General features: G+C 38.4%; 1 protein-coding gene across 1 annotated transcript in view; it reads right to left on the bottom strand.

The window, feature by feature from the left end:
• The window catches only part of LOC145271120 (transcription elongation factor SPT4-like), a 70,619-nt gene extending 58,289 nt beyond the window's left edge, over nucleotides 1-12,330 (bottom strand). Inside the window, exons 1-2 of the mRNA XM_080126662.1 lie at nucleotides 12,123-12,330; nucleotides 2,227-2,333 (exon numbers count right to left, since the gene is read on the bottom strand). Of these exons, the coding sequence (XP_079982788.1) occupies nucleotides 2,227-2,333; nucleotides 12,123-12,185 (170 nt within the window). The 5' untranslated portion in view covers nucleotides 12,186-12,330. The remainder of the gene's footprint in view (nucleotides 1-2,226; nucleotides 2,334-12,122) is intronic.
• Between the last annotated feature and the right edge of the window lie 8,202 nt (nucleotides 12,331-20,532).

The following is a 20,532-nucleotide window of genomic DNA, read 5'->3' as shown; positions in this document are numbered from 1 at the left end:
AACCAAAATTTTTTTTTCTTTTAATTTGATGCTTGTGCAGTTTATGATCCATGCTGTTTATTAAATTGTTAGATAAGTGTCTCGAATAGTTAAAAAAAAGCCCCTCCTCCTCCCCATGTTAAGAATGGCTTTCTAATTAACAACGTTACTAAAAGAAGCCAATGAGATTAACCCAAGGCAAGTTTAACCAGCTTCCCCCAAAGGAGGAAGTTTCATGAGAATATTAAGAGTTAAGTCCAAAAATTTAGTACGCTAAGTTAAGACGCCTATAGTGGACTCGGTTTACCCAAGTATGGAATGGAAGTCAGGAAATATGAAAAAAAACTTATTTTAGTTTTAACATTTTTTGTGATATCTATAATATAAATCTCACCTGTCTGTTTAAATGTATGTATGTATGTTTGTTTGTTTGTCTGCCTAAAATTTTCAACAGAGGTGACAGATTTTCACGAGATTGGTATCATTTTGAAGCAAAAACGTTCCTAATCAGTGGGTATGTTGATGCATCTTCTTTAAATGGTTGCTTTCAACTCATTCATTGTAGTTTGTTTGTAGTGTGAACCCTATATTAAGCATGCCCCCCCCCCAAGTCCAGGGAAGGGGGGGGTCAAATCCGGTGAGCATGGACGGTACTCAGTACTTCGTCTTCGTCCTATCTGTTTTACAGGTGACTATCGAGATTTTTATCATTTTGAAGCTTGACCCTTCGAACGACAAATATCGAAAAATTGGTGAAAAACACAAATTCCTTCATTCCCAACTGGGCACTTTTCTACAAGGAGGGGTCGACTTTTTTCGCCATTTTGGAAAATCATCCCCCCTTTTAAATTGCCAAGCCTTAATTTATACATTCGGTTTCGCAATGGATGCAACAGCCAAGACGTCACGTTTTTGTTTTTCATTTCATTTCACATTCTTGTCCTCCTTCGTGGTATGGGTTCGAGCCTGGCCGCCTACTAGCACTTTTTTTTTTTTTTTTGCTCAACACATCCCTTCAAAACACCCAGGCAAAGCCGGGCATTATTTTCATGACAAGTACTCGTCTGAGCTCCAATCTATGGTCGCTTCGTTGCCGGACTTTCACAGATAACACTCGACTAAATTTTAAAATTCCTTCGTCAGTATTATTTCTATCTATCTATTTATCTATCTATCTATTAATCCATCTATATATTACGTTGGTACAAATAATGTTTTTTAAACGTTCAACTTCAAAATATCATAACTCCTTTCTTAATAAACTTTATTAGTCGAAATAAGTACCATTAGAATCGACACATTTTTGCCAACGAGAATGTGTTTATCATCTTATAATGAACTTTGTGTAACCCTTCGAAGATTACGTGTCTCCTCTCCTCTGTGTTAAGACCTGTGCACATATCACCCTCTCCTCGGTATGTGTTAAGAACAATCCCCTGTCCGATATATAAATGTCTTCCCCTCAGAAATTGTCAGTCGTCATGATGATGCAATATAGATAAATGTTCCTATCATTTTATCCGACAAACATAAGAACTGGTATAAATGTCCCCCTCATCATCGTTATAGATGTCCCAGTCATATTTTAATAGATAACACTCGACTAAATTTTTAAATCCCTTTGTCGGTATTATTTCTATCTATCTATCTATCTATTAATGCATCTATATATTACATTGGTACAAAAAATGTTTTTTTTAACGTTCAACTTCAAAATATCATAACAGTTATAAGAACAGTTATATATGACCACCTCAAAAAGCATATAAGAACTGCTATAAATGTCCCCCTCATCGTCGTTATATATGTGCCCCAATATTAACTTCGCATCATCTTGAAATATATACTCCTACTATTCAACAGTATCTGTTCTCAGATGTCGGCAAAAAAATCGACCCTTCCTTGTACAAAACGGCTGAGTTTAGGGTGAAAGAATTAATGTTTTTAGCCAATTTTTTGATATCTGTCGTTCGAGACGTCGAGCTTCAAAATGATTCCAATTGTATCAGGATCCGTTGCCTCTGTCGAAAGTTTTTGTCAGACATACAAACAAACATACATACATACATACATTATCTGTGTAATAAGAATATACGAACACCCCGAGAAACACAAGAACTGGTATAAATGTCCCCCTAATCATCGTTATAGATGTCCTCGTCATATTTTAATAGGTACCCCTATTTATGGAAGTCAATAATACAAGTACGTAAAATTGTAAACGGCTGCTGGGATAAGTGAACTCACCCGTCAAAGTTGGAACTTGTGCAAACATAAACGGTGTCTCGGTTGTTTTTCATGTGAAGGTATTCGTCGCAATTTTCGCAACCTTCGTATTCGAATTGATCAAAAGTCTGTGGGAGAAAAAAAAAGGGTGCTTATTCAGATTGGCATTTGTGTAAGTACAAGTCACGGGATGCAGATAAAAAAAAAAAATGCCAAAAATCACGTAATTTGATTGAGTTTTTTTTTTTTTATTCAAGAAAATCAAAGTTTACTGTTTCGATGAAGGTGGAAAAAAAAATATGGCTAACAAATCATCTGTTAATTTATTTATTTACTAGCGGGGGTACCCGGCGTTGCCCGAGTGTTTGTTTCCGGGACGGGGGGGGGGTGAGTTTTAAAAAATGTTATGGTAGGTAAGTAGGAAGGATCAAACCCGGAGTCATGAGTAAAAGTAGGAAAATAAAGTGTGAAAAAAAAACAAAAAAAAACATCTGCAACGTTAACAGTTCGGCCACCAAGAAAAGTCCATTCCAGTTGTTTAGGAAAAAAAAAAAAAAAAAAAAAAACGACTACGGTAGGTCGGCGCGAACGTGAAAATATAATGTGAATTGTCCAGCACGCTAACCACTACGCCACAGAGCACTGCAGCTTAGTTTAGTGATTTTAAATAACTTCACATGAAAGAACTACGAAGCCAAACCGGTGTTCTCTTCTCAACTGTTCCTTGTGAACGATCCCCAAACGGTGTTAAGTGGTGGCAGGGGGAGGAGGAATTTATTAGAGAGAAAATATTTTACCACTTCCATTGATCTTAACCGATTTTGGCCGTGACTTCTCAGCAGAAAAAGTATAGAAATCTAAGATTATCGAGGAATTTGAGAAATAATAAGCCTATAACACACCTCAGATATTGTTCTGCCATTTGTGCATATCATATTTGCATGAAATATCTTGATTTTTAATCCTATTAAGGTCAAAATCCGACGGGAAAAAATGAGTTCATTTTATTTATATAGAGATTGCGGACTATTATCCTCATCTTTCTTAGTTATTGTTTCACGACGTTTCGGCTAAATATTCCTCTGGCCTTCGTCAGGTGGTAACCTCAACGGGATAGGAAGAAGACGTGAATTCCAGTTAAAATTGCCTGTTTTTTCATGGATTTTTCAAGGAAATAATAGAAATAATAGAAATAAGGCCTTTTCAAAATAAAAGTCAAAATTTAAGACTTAAAGTAAACTAGTCAGTACCAGCAGTTGTTGGTTAAGTTTGAAATAAAAAATTTTTGTGAATTATGTTTTTTTTGAAAGTGTTTTTTTAGAATATATATTCTTATTTTCAAGTCGGTTTCTATTTAACCACGAGTTGGAACCCTAACAGGTACTATCACTCTGACTCAGAGTGGACCTGGGAGCAATGGAAATTAAAGGGTGGCTCCACACTCCCCAAAATACGCAAACTGGGGCCTCACCATCGGATATAGTTTAAGGTTATATCCAGGACCGTGGTGCACCAGGAGGAAGCTTCATATGCCTCCCCACAGTGACTTAGTCCACTAGATATTGTAACCTACATTGCATTGTAGACAACCTAGTGTTAATTTTATAAAAAAAAATTTTTTTATATATAATGGCTTGAATTAAAATTTAAAATGTAAAATTTATCATGGCTATAAACAGAAACAGTCATTTAAAATCAAAGAACCTCAGCTGTTTATCATGTAGCTGTTTCGGAGATTTAAAAACAGGACAGCTGTTAAATACATGGCTCTCTCTCTCTCTCTCTCTATGAGTAAAATGATTGCTAATAGTTTTCTTTAATAGTCAACCATATAGGAGCCTATTCGTGACCAGACCCACACACATGGGATACTTCAAATACGTAATACATTTCTGATGTTAGGCTGTATAAGACATGAATTCCAGTTAAAATCGCCTGTTTTTCATGGATTTTTCAAGGAAATAAGGCCTTTTCAAAGTAAAAGTCAAAATTTAAGATTTAAAGCCTGTAAACTAGTCAGTACCAACAGTTGTTGGTTAAGTTTGAAATAAAAAATTTTTTTGTGAATTATGTTTTTTTGAAAAAAAAAGAATTTATATCATTTAATTGGAATTCATTATTGAGATGGGTATTATTTATTGCGGACTATTATCCTCATCTTTTCTTGTTTCACGATGTTTCGGCCAACTATTCCTCTGGCCTTCGTCAGGTGGTAACCGCGATTGGATAGGAACGCCGAATCTCCTAACTGCATTCTCAGCAATCACTGCAATCCATAGTTGTTGTTGTCTAACTTCGTTTTTTGGCCAAGTAAGCCACTGGCCGGCTTTGGGTAGGATTGAAACTAGTGTTGGATCGATTAATCGGAACCAGAATCAGGAATAAAAAAAATTTTTTAAAAATCAGACATTTTTGGGGTATCGGAATTAGAAAAATTTGTGCCTATTTTCCGATGCCAACAACGATTCTTTTAAGTGGCTTTTTTATTTGATTTTCTTTAAATAAAAATATTCTACCGCTGATAATAATAATAAAAAAAATTAATATCTATTGAGTGTAATCTACAATGGACAGATCATCCCTCACAAGTGTATCCGTACGTTTAAATGAGATAGTATTATAGTAATCATTAATATTGGGGGTTTTGATAGAGTGTCTTAAGGGGGCGGTTTGTCAGGACTTTGTTTATGTTGGACTTGAAGACGTCCAAGTTGTAGTCAGGTGGGAAAAAGGCAAGCGGCAGAGAGTTCCACTGGCGTGCACTTCTAAGAAAAAAGCTTTCCTCATGGAATCTACGTTTGGAATTAGGCACAGATAAAGAGTGGGGAATTTAAAAAGCCAAAAGATAGAACTGTCAGAATATTATATTTACGTTCATACTTGGTATTTTATTCCTTCACATTCGAATTTAACGCCAAAAGTTGACAATTTTTAAAAAAATTGCAGTTGAAAACGCTCAATTTTCGTCTGTTTATAAACATAAGAAAGTTTTATGGCTGCCTGGCTGTAATTTAGAAGTATATACGTGTTTATCTTATGATTTTATATTTCAGTGGCTAAATTCTCTTACTCTTAGACAAACTTTCAAAGTTTTTTTCTTCATTTTTAGGACTGAATTTGAACGCCCGATTAAAGTAATGTAAACCCTTGTCCAAAAGATACCAAACGAGCCGTCGGGTTAGGGTTAGGGTTACCAAACGAGCCATGCATGCATAGTCCCTCTCCATGAGTGCACACAGTTTTTTGAAACTCACTCAATATATGTTACCATGACATAGGCTGATATATATTGAGTGGGTTTCTAACAGCATTTTATATAATTTTTTAGTTTGAACTCATTTTCCAAAACTTAATGTATTCAACAGCGAGCACACTACCATTTGTCTTTTTCAAATATACCGATAAACACTGTATGATTATGCCCTGTATTTAAGAATTCAGGTGATTGCTCATCCCCCTCTCAGTACAGGCCAATAAGTCTCCCATGCGTCATGAGTAAGTTGCTGGAATCTGTGTTAAATAGAGAAGTAATCAACCATCTCAACAAAAATAACCTTTTTAGTGACACTCAATATAGTTTCCGTTCTGCTAGATCTACAGCAGATGTGCTTACAGTTATATCTCATAGGATTAGCAAATCTCTCGACGGAGGCAACCTTTCTAGGGCAATTGCTCTTGACATATCAAAGGCCTTTGATAGGGTATGGCTTTGATAGGGTAGGGTTTACTTCACAAGATCTCTAGCTAAGGTATAGCTGGAAATGTCTTCTCAATTATTAAATCATTTCTTTCTGATAGGTTCATAAGTGTAGTAGTTGAGGGGCAAAAATCAGAAGCTCACAGTATTAATGCTGGTGTCCTTCAGCATCCTGGGCCCAACTCTTTTCCTGGTCTACTTTAATGATCTTCCAAATCACATCCTTACATCATTTGTAGACATTTATGCTGATGACACCACCATTTATGGTAGCACATCTAAGACAGTAAACGACCAAGTTCTCTGATTCTCTCTCCTCTGATCTTGAGCACGTGGTACAATGGGGAAAGGAGTGGCTGGTTACTTTTAATGCATCTAAAACCAAGCTTCTCTCTTTACATCATCAACATTCTGATCCACATCTGGCATCAATTGAAATGAATGGCTCTCGTCTTCAGGAGGCCTCAAGTTTTGACAAGCTTCTGGACTTGACCATTACTCCTGATCTTAAATGGAACACGTACATCAAATCTGTTGCCAGGGCTGCTGGAAAAATGGTGGGATCTTTCTATCGATCCAGTAGATATCTCACTGCTGATGCAATTCTCTATCTATATAAGAGCCAGGTACGTCCAAGGATGGAATACTGTTGCCACATCTGTATAAGACATGAATTCCAGTTAAAATCGCCTGTTTTTTCATGGATTTTTCAAGGAAATAATAGAAATAAGGCCTTTTCAAAGTAAAAGTCAAAATTTAAGATTTAAAGCCTGTAAACTAGTCAGTACCAGCAGTTGTTGGTTAAGTTTGAAATAAAAATTTTTTTTGTGAATTATGTTTTTTTTTGAAAAAAAAAAAGAATTTATATCATTTAATTGGAATTCATTATTGAGATGAGTATTATTTATTACGGACTATTATCCTCATCTTTTCTTGTTTCACGATGTTTCGGCCAACTATTCCTCTGGCCTTCGTCAGGTGGTAACCGCGATTGGATAGGAACGCCGAATCTCCTAACTGCATTCTCAGCAATCACTGCAATCCATAGTTGTTGTTGTCTAACTTCGTTTTTTGGCCAAGTAAGCCACTGGCCGGCTTTGGGTAGGATTGAAACTAGTGTTGGATCGATTAATCGGAACCAGAATCAGGAATAAAAAAAATTTTTAAAAAATCAGACATTTTTGGGGTATCGGAATTAGAAAAATTTGTGCCTATTTTCCGATGCCAACAACGATTCTTTTAAGTGGCTTTTTTATTTGATTTTCTTTAAATAAAAATATTCTACCGCTGATAATAATAATAAAAAAAATTAATATCTATTGAGTGTAATCTACAATGGACAGATCATCCCTCACAAGTGTATCCGTACGTTTAAATGAGATAGTATTATAGTAATCATTAATATTGGGGGTTTTGATAGAGTGTCTTAAGGGGGCGGTTTGTCAGGACTTTGTTTATGTTGGACTTGAAGACGTCCAAGTTGTAGTCAGGTGGGAAAAAGGCAAGCGGCAGAGAGTTCCACTGGCGTGCACTTCTAAGAAAAAAGCTTTCCTCATGGAATCTACGTTTGGAATTAGGCACAGATAAAGAGTGGGGAATTTAAAAAGCCAAAAGATAGAACTATCGGAATATTATATTTACGTTCATACTTGGTATTTTATTCCTTCACATTCGAATTTAACGCCAAAAGTTGACAATTTTTAAAAAAATTGCAGTTGAAAACGCTCAATTTTCGTCTGTTTATAAACATAAGAAAGTTTTATGGCTGCCTGGCTGTAATTTAGAAGTATATACGTGTTTATCTTATGGTTTTATATTTCAGTGGCTAAATTCTCTTACTCTTAGACAAACTTTCAAAGTTTTTTTCTTCATTTTTAGGACTGAATTTGAACGCCCGATTAAAGTAATGTAAACCCTTGTCCAAAAGATACCAAACGAGCCGTCGGGTTAGGGTTAGGGTTACCAAACGAGCCATGCATGCATAGTCCCTCTCCATGAGTGCACACAGTTTTTTGAAACTCACTCAATATATGTTACCATGACATAGGCTGATATATATTGAGTGGGTTTCTAACAGCATTTTATATAATTTTTTAGTTTGAACTCATTTTCCAAAACTTAATGTATTCAACAGCGAGCACACTACCATTTGTCTTTTTCAAATATACCGATAAACACTGTATGATTATGCCCTGTATTTAAGAATTCAGGTGATTGCTCATCCCCCTCTCAGTACAGGCCAATAAGTCTCCCATGCGTCATGAGTAAGTTGCTGGAATCTGTGTTAAATAGAGAAGTAATCAACCATCTCAACAAAAATAACCTTTTTAGTGACACTCAATATAGTTTCCGTTCTGCTAGATCTACAGCAGATGTGCTTACAGTTATATCTCATAGGATTAGCAAATCTCTCGACGGAGGCAACCTTTCTAGGGCAATTGCTCTTGACATATCAAAGGCCTTTGATAGGGTATGGCTTTGATAGGGTAGGGTTTACTTCACAAGATCTCTAGCTAAGGTATAGCTGGAAATGTCTTCTCAATTATTAAATCATTTCTTTCTGATAGGTTCATAAGTGTAGTAGTTGAGGGGCAAAAATCCGAAGCTCACAGTATTAATGCTGGTGTCCTTCAGGGGTCCATCCTGGGCCCAACTCTTTTCCTGGTCTACATTAATGATCTTCCAAATCACATCCTTACATCATTTGTAGACATTTATGCTGATGACACTACCATTTATGTAGCACATCTAAGACAGTAAACGACCAAGTTCTCTGATTCTCTCTCCTCTGATCTTGAGCACGTGGTACAATGGGGAAAGGAGTGGCTGGTTACTTTTAATGCATCTAAAACCAAGCTTCTCTCTTTACATCATCAACATTCTGATCCACATCTGGCATCAATTGAAATGAATGGCTCTCGTCTTCAGGAGGCCTCAAGTTTTGACAAGCTTCTGGGCTTGACCATTACTCCTGATCTTAAATGGAACACGTACATCAAATCTGTTGCCAAGGCTGCTGGAAAAATGGTGGGATCTTTCTATCGATCCAGTAATATCTCACTGCTGATGCAATTCTCTATCTATATAAGAGCTAGGTACGTCCAAGGATGGAATACTGTTGCCACATCTGGGCAGGAGCTGCTAGAAGGGACTTGTCCTGCCTTGATAGAGTTCAAAATAGACTTTGTAGCCTTGTAGGAGATGTCCTTTTCTCTTCCTTGCAACCTCTATCTCACAGAAGAGATGTTGCGAGCTTGTCTCTGATGTATCGTTATTTTCATGGAAAGTGTTCGACTGAGCTTCAATCTATGGTCCCCCCTCGCCAAACTTTCACAAGAAACACTCGTCTAGCTGAAAACACTATCAATAATTTCCCCCATTCTTTATCTGTGCCTAAACCAAAACGTAGATTCCATGAACAAAGCTTCTTTCTTAGAAACTGCATGCCTGTGGAATTGTCTTCCGTTTTTCTGCTGACTACAATATGGTTGTGTTCAAGTCTAACGTAAATAAGTTCTGGATGAGCCGTTCCATATAAGTTAACAAATTTACCAAATTTTCATTACTAATGATTACTATATTGTCCAATTTCTACTGTACACTCTTTAACCCTTATCCTTGAGTGGCCTCTTGGCCTTGATAATGTGGTGATGCCTGTGTAAAAAAAAAAATCTAATAAACATGTTACATTAACTAAAAACACTAAAAACATATCTAGTTAGGTAGAAAAGTAACTTATCTTGCCTTTGATAACATTTGTTATATATTTGTTTTTTGACAACTTTCTCGAATCTGTGTGTACAGTAAAACAAATTCGAATCCTCGAACCGCTTCTGGGTCTTCATTATTATGCAAATTATGCACGAGTACCTTTTAATTTAAATTACCATGAATATCAATTCGATTAATTGTACCGATTTACAATGCCTCCCCCACCCCCACAGAACAGTGTTAGACACCAGGGTCGTTTTTTTAACGTGGAGAAAAGGTACAAAAATAAAAAATTTGTCTCAGTCGTAAAGGATTTCTCCTCCACTGAAAGAGAACAAGAAATGGAAGTGCCGCATCTGAAGAACAGATACTACACTTTGATCTTTGCCAAAAGGCCCAGCAGTGGCCATCTTAAAGAGAAGTACGTAACCGGACCGGAAGAAAGCAAAGTCGGTTAGATTTTAAACGTGGGTTCTTCCGGTCCGGTTACGTACCTTATTGGAATTAATATTAACGATAAATAACCTATTTATAAATAACCAATATATTTTTAAGATAAATAAAAAATTAATAAAACAAATCGTTCTTGACTAATTTCCCAATTGGATTTCCTGTAAAATAATAAATACAGATGCAAAGAAGGTACCGTGCTATTTTTTTTTTAAATAGCATTTTGAAGTTTTGCTTATTAAATTGTTAGGTGAAAGTACAGGAGAGTTCCAAAACCTGCCCCCCCTCCGCATGTTAAGAACGGCTTCCTACATAACGTGGCTTTGCTCAAGTTCAATCTGCGATTGTTTACAAACTAGTTACTTCCGTTTTTAAGTACCTTTATCTGATTAATGGCTATTTTTTGACCACCTGCGGCGCCTGCCTCAGCGTAGTAGTATAAGCACCTGCACCTCTCCAACCACACCATGTTAAGAACGGCTTTCGAGGTTGTGGGTGGGGGTGTTTATTCCGAAAGCCGTTCTTAACATGGGGAGGGGTATAATACGGTGGAGCAGTGGAGCACGTCGTAAAAATGTACCTCTTATTTTAAACTAAAACAGAAAGTCCGGTTTGGTAATCGGAACATTTTCACATCGAGGTTAGATTTTCATCTAACACCGGTACGATCACACTTAGGGTCGCCTATGCTTCTGAATCGACCTGAAAAAGAGCAAAGTTCGTTGGCTTATTTTAAAACAAAGGAGGGTGCTAAATACCTTTACTGATCCGCGCTATTTTTTGAATCGTATTTCCAAGTTTAATTAAAGTTTTATATGTTTTTTTTTTTAATTCAATTGTAAGGTTAAAGTATAGAATAGGTACAAAACACCCTCCCCATGTTAAGAACGGATTTTTAAATAATAACCTTATTATTTCAGCACGGATCAATAAGTGCATTTGCATGTGTACCAATTAAATAAAAACACGAAAAATATATCCAGTTAGGTAGAAAAATAACATCTTGCCTTTGGTAACATTTATTTGTGATATATTTGTTTTGTGACAACTTTTTCGAATCTATAATTTAAAAGTCGGATTTGGGTTACTGTACATAGATTCGTGTCACAAAACAAATATATAACAAATAAATGTTACCAAAGGCAAGATAAGTTGTTTACCGATGTGTATTCGAAAATTTAAAATGGCAGCCGACTCTGTCTTTAAGGCGGTAAGTTTGGGAAAATGAGTTATAAATAAAAAAACAGACAAAATACTGTTAGAAACTCACTCAATATATGTTACCGTGACATAGGCTGACATATATTCGGTGGGTTTTTAACAGTATTTTGACTTTTTTTATTTATAACTCCTTTTCCCAAACTTACCGACTCCGAGAGAGAGAGAGTAGTCGGTCGCCATTTTTAATTTTCCAATACATCGGTAAACACTGTATGTTTTTCGAGCTGAATAAACGCGTTACATTGAATAAAAACACTAAAAACATATCCAGTTTGGTAGAAAAGTAACTTATCTTGCCTTTGATAACATTTATTTGTTATATATTTGTTTTTTGACAACTTTTTCGAATCTATGTGTACAGTAATACAAACACTAAAAGTCATAATTTTTTTTTTATTTTTTTTTTTACTGTTAATATGAAAGTTAAGTCCGTTATCGACGATAATAATTTTACGTTGGGGGGGGAGGCTTGTTTAGATCCGCCAATAATGTCTTTCCAAATAATAACGTTAATATTTCAGCTCGGTAACAAAACTGAGAAAAAAAAATGCCTCAGTCTAGAAGGATTTCTGGTTCATTGAATCATGGGTATTTTTTTTTTTTTTTTTACGATGAGCGTAGTATATAAACACCCCCTCTCAACCACCGCATGTTGTTAAGAATGGCTTTCGGAATAAACCCCCCACCCCCAACTTCCACATGTTAAGAACGGCTTTCGAGGTTGGGAGGGTGTTTATTTCGAAAGCCGTTCTTAACATGGGGAGGTTGGGGTATTTATAATACGCTGGGTCACGTCGTAAAAAGACACCAGAATTATCGTATTTTTCGTATATCTTACCTTTACTAAGGAACAGAGAAGGCAAGCCCTCAAATTTCTCATATCTTTTGGTACCGTTTCCATGGTTTGATGGGGGGGACGAGGTATTAAAGTTGCTTTGGAAATACAAATAAAATCCGAGTAAAATCTTTCCCAAAAATAATAAAACGTGGTTTTGCGTAGAAGCGGAAATAAACACAAAGAATTCGTTTCTCTTTCTTCCGGCGAATCACTCACGTCGATATCGTTACGCCGTCGCGTGCGCCAAGAGAGAAAAAAAAATAGTCCAACCAACGTACAATTTTTTGGCGCGTTTGGCCTTTTCGCCGAGATGAAAGTACGTTGGGAGGGTCCTACTAACCCCCCCTCTCTCTTTTTTTTTTTTTTTTTTTTTTTTTCCCACCCTCGACACGAATGAAATATTGTACCATTTTTATTGTTATCTTTTTTTGTTTTTACACGTCAATAAAAATATTTTAAAAATTGGGAGTTAAGTAGGATGTCTCCCAGTATGAAAGGGTGAATGTGGTATTATGGTGAAAGATACTAGCTGGGAGAAACTTTTGATTTTGTTTAGTTCTGGAGTGACAAGGATGACCAACGACACCCACAATCCCCCCTTTTGAGTTGGCCATGTGCCTAAGTTTTTTGTTCAGTGTTGATTTTCAATGTATTTTTTTTTTTTTTTTTTTTACACAGTGACTGATCACCACTTATCAAGGCCCGGAAGCCACTCAGGGATAAGGGTTATTGCAAGTACATTACGTTAGTGTGGATATTTGATGAAGTGTTTACTTAAGGGGGCGGTTAGGAATTTGTTAACATTGGACTTGAAGAAATCCAAGTTGTAGTCCGGAGGGAAGCAGGCAGACGGAACAGAGTTCCACAGGCGTGCAGTTCTAAGAAAGAAACATGAATAAAGGATTTAATATCTCAAAGTGTAGTATCTGTTCTTCAGATGCGGCACTTCCATTTCTCGTTCTCTTTCAGTGGAGGAGAAATCCTTCACGACTGAGACAATTTTTATTTTTGTACCTTTTCTCCACATTAAAAAAACGACCTTGTGTCTAACTCTGTCCTCGTGGGGAGGCATTGTGAATAGGTACACCAACTACACCATTAGGACGAAAATTTTCAGAAATCGTAAAACTGAATTTCACATAAAAACAATGGTATCTACGTATTCCTCGTATTTTTAAGATGATTATATCCCAAAAAATTACGAAAATCGATAAAGGTTGAAAATTATTTATTAAAGAAAATAAAAAAAATAGAATTTCATGTCCGTAAGACACAGGAGAGTTTAAAAGGGAAGTAATCTTTCATTTCGATTTAAACAAAATGGCGGCAATTTTTCACCTGCTAACACGATTAATGCGGTAATCTGGAAAAAAAGAGAGAGCCTGTTTCCCTCGTTTGACTATAGGTGGCGTTACTGTCCGTTCACCCAGTTACGGAAGCACAACATGTATATAATGGCACCCTTGAAATAAAAAATAAATGTTTTTGTTATATTTTAATTTTAAACATGTTTTTGTTTTGTTTTGTTTTTTGTTTTTTTTGCAAATACATTTAAGTTTGTTTTTTTTCCAAACATATTTACGTTTTTTGTTTTTGTTTTTGCAAACATATCTACGGGTTTTTTTGTTGTTGTTGTTGTTGTTGTTGTTTTTGCAAACATATTTAAATTTTATTTTTCCAAACATATTTACGTTTTTTTTTGTTTGTTTTTTTTTGTGTGGGCTCTTTCTTTGATCACACACACACACACACACATATATATACACACACACACACACACACACACACACACACACTCGCGGAAAAGGTAAAATAAGTGCAGAAAAATTAAGAAAAAAAGGGGGGGGTCCATAAAAAAAAAAAGATAAAAAGGAAAAAAACATTGATTTTTTTTTATTAGAAGAACGTAAAAAATACTCGCGGAAAAACGGTTGTACCCATAAATATGTTTAAAAGAAAAATATAGCAAAAATATTTAGTTTAAGCTTGCAAAGAAAAAAAAAACGTAAAAACAAAAAAAAAAACGTAAATGTTTGAAAAAAAAGACAAAAAAACGTAAATATGTTTGAAAAAAAATAAAACTTAAATATGAAAATAAAACATGTTTAAATTTAAAATATAACAAAAACATTTATTTTTATTTCAAGGGTGCCATTATATACATTTTGTGCTTCCGTAACTGGGTGGACAGACGGTTGGTTGGTTTTTGTTTTACGGCATATCAACCCTTTTTGGGTTATTTAATGCCGAATCCAAAGATTTTGAAGAAAAATGGGTACTTGGTTCCAACTACCCATCGGATAAGGGGTATAACAAATAGCCAGTTACACATCAAGGGGGTCCTGTTTTTACATATTAAGGTGGGATCAAGAGAAACACGACAGGCAGTGTATGTGTCTGACAACACATCCGGGCTCTACTTATCACAAACGGCACTTAAGGAGCTGAAATTATTGCCATCCAATTTTCCTACATCATTATCGCAAAGCAGCTCAGCGGAAACAGAAGAGACGGCCCCTTGCGGATGTCCGCGCAGAGCACCGGCTCCGAAGAAACCAGCAGCAATTCCATTGGAGCCAACCGACATTAACAGAGAAAAATTGGAGCAATGGCTAAAGGAACATTTCAAGGCCAGCGCATTCAATACCTGTCCACACCAACCACTCCAAGTAATGAAGGGTAACCCCTTAGAAATAAAATTCCTCCCAGATGCAACACCGACGGCAATCCACACACCAATATCTGTCCCCCATCATTGGAAGGAAAAGGTGAAACAAGATATAGACCGTGACGTGGCACTGGGGATAATCGAACCCGTACCGGTAGGCACACCAACTACTTGGTGCTCGAGAATGGTGGTCACACCAAAAAAGGATGGATCCCCAAGGCGGACGGTGGACTTACAAAAGTTGAACGAGGCGACCATGAGGGAGACGCACCACACTTCGTCCCCATTCAATCAGGTCTCGATAATACCTGCACATACCAGGAAGACTGTACTCGATGCGTGGAATGGTTACCACAGTTTACCGCTGTCTCCAGCTGCACGAAACGCCACCACGTTCATCACTGAATGGGGTCGATACAGGTACTGTTGAGCCCCTCAAGGATTCCATGGATCAGGAGATGGCTACACCCGTCGGTTTGATGATATCACCATGGACATGGCTCGAAAAACTCGGTGTATAGATGACAGTCTCCTGTGGGACAGCTCAATGGAATCCTCATTCTGGCACACAATTGAATATATAAACCACTGCGCCGATAGAGGGATTGTGTTTAACCCAGACAAGTTTCACTTTGCTGACATGGAAGTGGAGTTCACAGGGTTTCAAGTAACAGCGAACGGGGTCAAATCCACAAGAAGAATGACTGAAGCCATCTTGAGCTTCCCCACCCTGACAAATATTACTGGGGTTAGGTCCTGGTTCGGACTCGTAAACCAAGTCTCCTATGCATTCTCACAAGCGGAAGTTATGGCCCCATTCCGAGAGTTGCTGAAAACAAAGGACAGGAAATTTTATTGGGATGAGACATTGGAACAGATATTCCAAGAATCGAAAAAAATAATAGTGAAAAGGATTGAAAAAGGCATCCAAACGTTCGAAATGAACAGAGCAACAGGACTCGCGACAGACTACAGCAAAACAGGGATATCGTATTTTCTGTTTCAAAAGCACTGTAGATGTGAGGGGGAATTAAACACGAGTTGTGGGGATGGCCATTGGAAACTCATCCTGGCAGGATCCCGTTTTACCAACGACGCGGAATCACGATATGCACCAGTGGAAGGTGAAGCCTTGGCTCTGATCTATGGGTTGGAATCATGCCGCATGTTCATACTCGGATGCCCAGACTTGGTGATTACAGTGGATCACTTACCGCTCATAAAGATATTTTCAGACCGAGCCCTGCAGAATATAAAAAAGCCACGCCTGTTAAACTTCAAGGAAAAGTCACTCATGTATAAATTCAAGATAAAACATCGACCGGGGAAACTCAACTTGGCCCCTGACTGTGCATCTCGGTACCCAGCGGGCACCCCACCAAGAGACCAGGACTAATCCATTGACACCGCAGTCAAAGCCGCCCTAACATCGATGTACGAGAATGATACTAAGTTGAGAGCCATCACATGGGGAAGGATTGTGGCTGCGGCAGCCACAGACGAAGAATGCAGGACTTTGAAAGAACTGATTCAAAATGGCTTCCCCCAGTCACGTAACAATATCCCAACCGTAGTTCGAGTCTTCTGGCCTATGCGTGAGGAGTTATATGTCCTGGAAGGAGTGATCATCAAGGGGAACAAAATCCTAATACCTCGACAACTCCGCGCAGAGGTATTGGAATCTCTTCATTCCGCTCATCAGGGTGTGAACGGAATGCTGGCGAATGCAAGACAACGACTATTCTGGCCAGGGTTGGATGCTAACATCAGGCAAACAAGAGCCCAGTGCCGCACGTGCAATGAAATCGCACCATCTCAGCTTAGGGAACCCTTGATGTCCCCAGCAGACCCGGAATTTCCATTCCAACAAGTGGTGGTTGACTTCGTCCAGATGCAGGGTAGACACTTTATGGTATATGCAGACAGGTATACGGGATGGGTTGAAGTGGCCCTAATGACGTCAGGAAGAGCCAAGACGGTGTGCGATACCTTGAGGACTTGGTTCTGTACCTACGGCGTACCAGAAGAGATTTCGTCGGATGGTGGACCACCATTTGAATCCCAGGAATACGACTCCTTTTTGAGGAATTGGGGCATACGAAAACGTACCTCATCAGCGCATTATGCCCAAGGCAACGGCCGCGCAGAGTTAGCCATCAAAACTGCGAGACGTATACTGGCGGACAATACGGACAGTTATGGACGCCTATGCCATGATCGGGTGGCCCGAGCACTACTGACCGATAGGAACACAACAGTCCAAGATCTGGACATGTCCCTGGCCATGATGCTGTATGGTCGGGTCATGAAAGACCACCTTCCTGTCCTGCGGGACAAATACCAGGTTCGAAAACAGTGGACAGAAATAGGCAAACTAAGGGAAGTGGCAATGGCCAAAAGACACATGAGGAACGAGCAGTATTACAACCAACATTGTCGCCCACTCCGGGAACTCCAGGTAGGAGATTACGTCCAGATCCAGAACCAGGACGGGAACCACCCACGTCGATGGACAAAGATGGGGAGAATCGTGGAGACCCAGGGGTACCGACAGTACCGAGTCCGGGTCGATGGAAGCAATCGAGTGACATTGCGCAACCGTCGGTTCCTCCGCAGAATACACCCGGTAGTGGATGGTCCTCGTAACATCAGACAAGAAATCCCGAACTCACCTATAAATGTGGAGACCCCACAGGCACAACCTCCGGAGGAGGCAATGGAGGTGGAACAACATGCCGACACGGAATCCCCAAGCAAGCATGAGGAAGAAATGGAAGTGGAAGATACCACGGGAGGAGATACCCAAAAATACAGTCCTCCTCCGTCTGAAATACCTCCGCTCGATTTGTTTACACAAAGAGCGTCGCTTATATGCTAATGGTAATTCGTGTTTCACTTCTCAATATGCTCAACTCAAGGTGAGGAGCACTATAGTCATCCACATACAGTACTGTTTCGCTGTTTCACAGCTCATCAGTGCGGCTAGACAGGCAACTCACAGGTATGATTTTCTTTGTTTTTTCATATGAGTACTATACTGCACAAGTACATTATTTTTTGGGTAGGATAATGTACAAGGAGGCCAGAAAGGAGTTATCTCCCTTTTGCTCAGACTTTGCATAAGTGGAGTTATCCCCCTTATAAAAGGACAGGCGAATCGCCATTATTTGTTTACACTCAGTCACGGCGACACACTGTCGGATTGGAAAACCAGCTTGCTTAACGCAAACTTTACACCCTTTTTCTCCTATTTACAACAAGGTGGAAATAATAAAGACATATATAGCTCTACTCAAGAGTGAGAGGACAAATAGCAGATGCATCAGCCCAAATATGACATTTGTCAGGGACATTGTCGTCAAGGGGCTACTAGTGTTTGGAGTTTGTCAGAGCACTTGCCATTGAAATACTTGTAAAACAGGCAAAAGGATACCACGTTTCGGTGATGGGACAGAGGTCGGAGTTTAGTTGCTAGTTCAGGACCTATTAGATGTGGCAACAATACTCCATGTATGGGTGAACCGTGGCCTTGTAGAGATACAGGATACACTCAATGGTGAATAGTCTTCTAGCACGGTAGAGAGAGCCTACTTCCTTGCAGCAGCCTTAGCAATGTCTTCAATGTATTTGTTCCAATTCATGTTGTCTGTGAATGTTAAACCCAGGAGCTTGAGGAAAGTACTTCCAGGCAGTGTTTCATTAGCGATGACAATCAGTGGTTGAGAAGGTTTCTTGGCCTAATGTTCACAGGAAACATGAGTTGGAACAATTATATTGAAAACATTGCCAGGGCCACTGAGAAAAAGGTAGGCTCTCTCTACCTTGCTAGATAACTACTAACACCCGAAAGTATCCTGTACCACTATAAGGCAACCATTCGCCCATGTATGGAGTATTACTGTCATATTTGGGCTGGTGCATCGGCTACTAGTCTCTCGCTCCTAGACAAGGTTCAAAAGAGAGTCGCAAATCTGATAGGCCCTAAACTGGCATCTAAGCTTCAGCCTCTGTCCCATCGACGAAACGTTGCATCCCTCTGCCTGTTCTAAAAGTATCTTAATGGTGAATGCTCTGATGAACTGCAAGCACTTGTGCCCCCACGACGTGAGCACCCTCGACAGACCCGACAAGCTGCAAAATCCCACCCCCACACTGTAGAAATCCCTAGATGTAAAAGATCTTTCTACTCCAGTAGTTTCTTCCCCAGAACCGCTAGACTTTGGAATTCCATTCCAGGTCACTGCTTCCCCAACTGTACTGACATGCACAAGTTCAAGTGCAACGTGAACCAACATCTTGCTGCCCAAATCCCTACATAGTACCCCAGTAGTTGTTGCCCCTGATAGTAGCCCCCTACACCAAAGTGGCAATGTGCTTTGTTTGGGGTGAAAATGTAATAAAAAAAAAAAAGTGTGTAAATGACCCTCGTCACGGCCTCTTTCATTTCAATTATCTCATATTGACAGCCTCTAAGGTGTTCCTTGAATTTTCAAAAGTCACAGGGAGCAAGGTCTGGCATATAGAAAGGGCGAGGAACTGTTTTAATGCCCATCTTGGTCACGACAATGTCATTTCTTTCTGATCTTCTTCAAGCAACCTTGGGACAAAGTTTGCATAAATCTTTTGCCAATGTCGCTGGAAAAAATGGTGGGATCCTTCTATCACTCCATTAGATATCTCCTAAGAGATATCTAATGCAGTGATAGAAGGATCCTAACATTCCTAACAACTGTGCTTTTTTACGTTTGAAAACTTATATGCACATTTAACATGTGTTTTATATAGTAATCAGAAAAAAAAAATACCAACTTTATAGTTAAATATTTAGAGATTTATAAAGAATCGGGATCGGAATCGGTAATTGTATCGGAATCGAGGAACATATTAGAATCATCCCATCACTTGTATGTACATATTAATATCGGATCTGTTTGGAACTTCCTTCCGGGATTCTGCTTTACCAACTGTACTGACATCCTTAGAAAGTTTAAAAGAATTAATCTTAAAGTTTCAATCTGATAAAACCAGTTGGAACAATTATATTGAAAACATTGCCAGGGCCACTGAGAAAAAGGTAGGCTCTCTCTACCTTGCTAGATAACTACTAACACCCGAAAGTATCCTGTACCACTATAAGGCAACCATTCGCCCATGTATGGAGTATTACTGTCATATTTGGGCTGGTGCATCGGCTACTAGTCTCTCGCTCCTAGACAAGGTTCAAAAGAGAGTCGCAAATCTGATAGGCCCTAAACTGGCATCTAAGCTTCAGCCTCTGTCCCATCGACGAAACGTTGCATCCCTCTGCCTGTTCTAATCATATAAAACCATATAGAAAAATCAGTGATTAAACATATCCTGAAATCTATTAGTAAAAAGACTTAGTGACAACTCATCTAACAAATTTTTTATAGTAAAGCTCTTAAAGATATAAACACACTCAAATAGAGTATACCATCAATCAAATAAAAATAACTCTAAATCTAACAACAGGAAAAGGAAAATCATTTGGTTTACCCCTCCCTATAACCCATGTTTAAAACATAAAAAAAATTTCTTAATCTTATCAAAGTACATTTTCCACCAAGGAACATCTTCCATAAGATTTTTTATAAAAACACTCTCAAACTAAGTTATAGTTGTAGCGATAACCTTGGAAAAATTATCAAAATGCACAATAGTAAAATATGAAATACCAACCAAGATCCGAATATATCTGAAATCAATAATATTATATCTTGT

The sequence above is a fragment of the Euprymna scolopes genome, chromosome 46 (genome assembly GCF_053919585.1).
Source record: "Euprymna scolopes isolate OS-2025 chromosome 46, ASM5391958v1, whole genome shotgun sequence".
Classification (NCBI taxonomy): domain Eukaryota; kingdom Metazoa; phylum Mollusca; class Cephalopoda; order Sepiida; family Sepiolidae; genus Euprymna; species Euprymna scolopes.
Note: the sequence above shows the minus strand (reverse complement) of the source record. Positions and strands in the feature narration are given on the sequence as shown.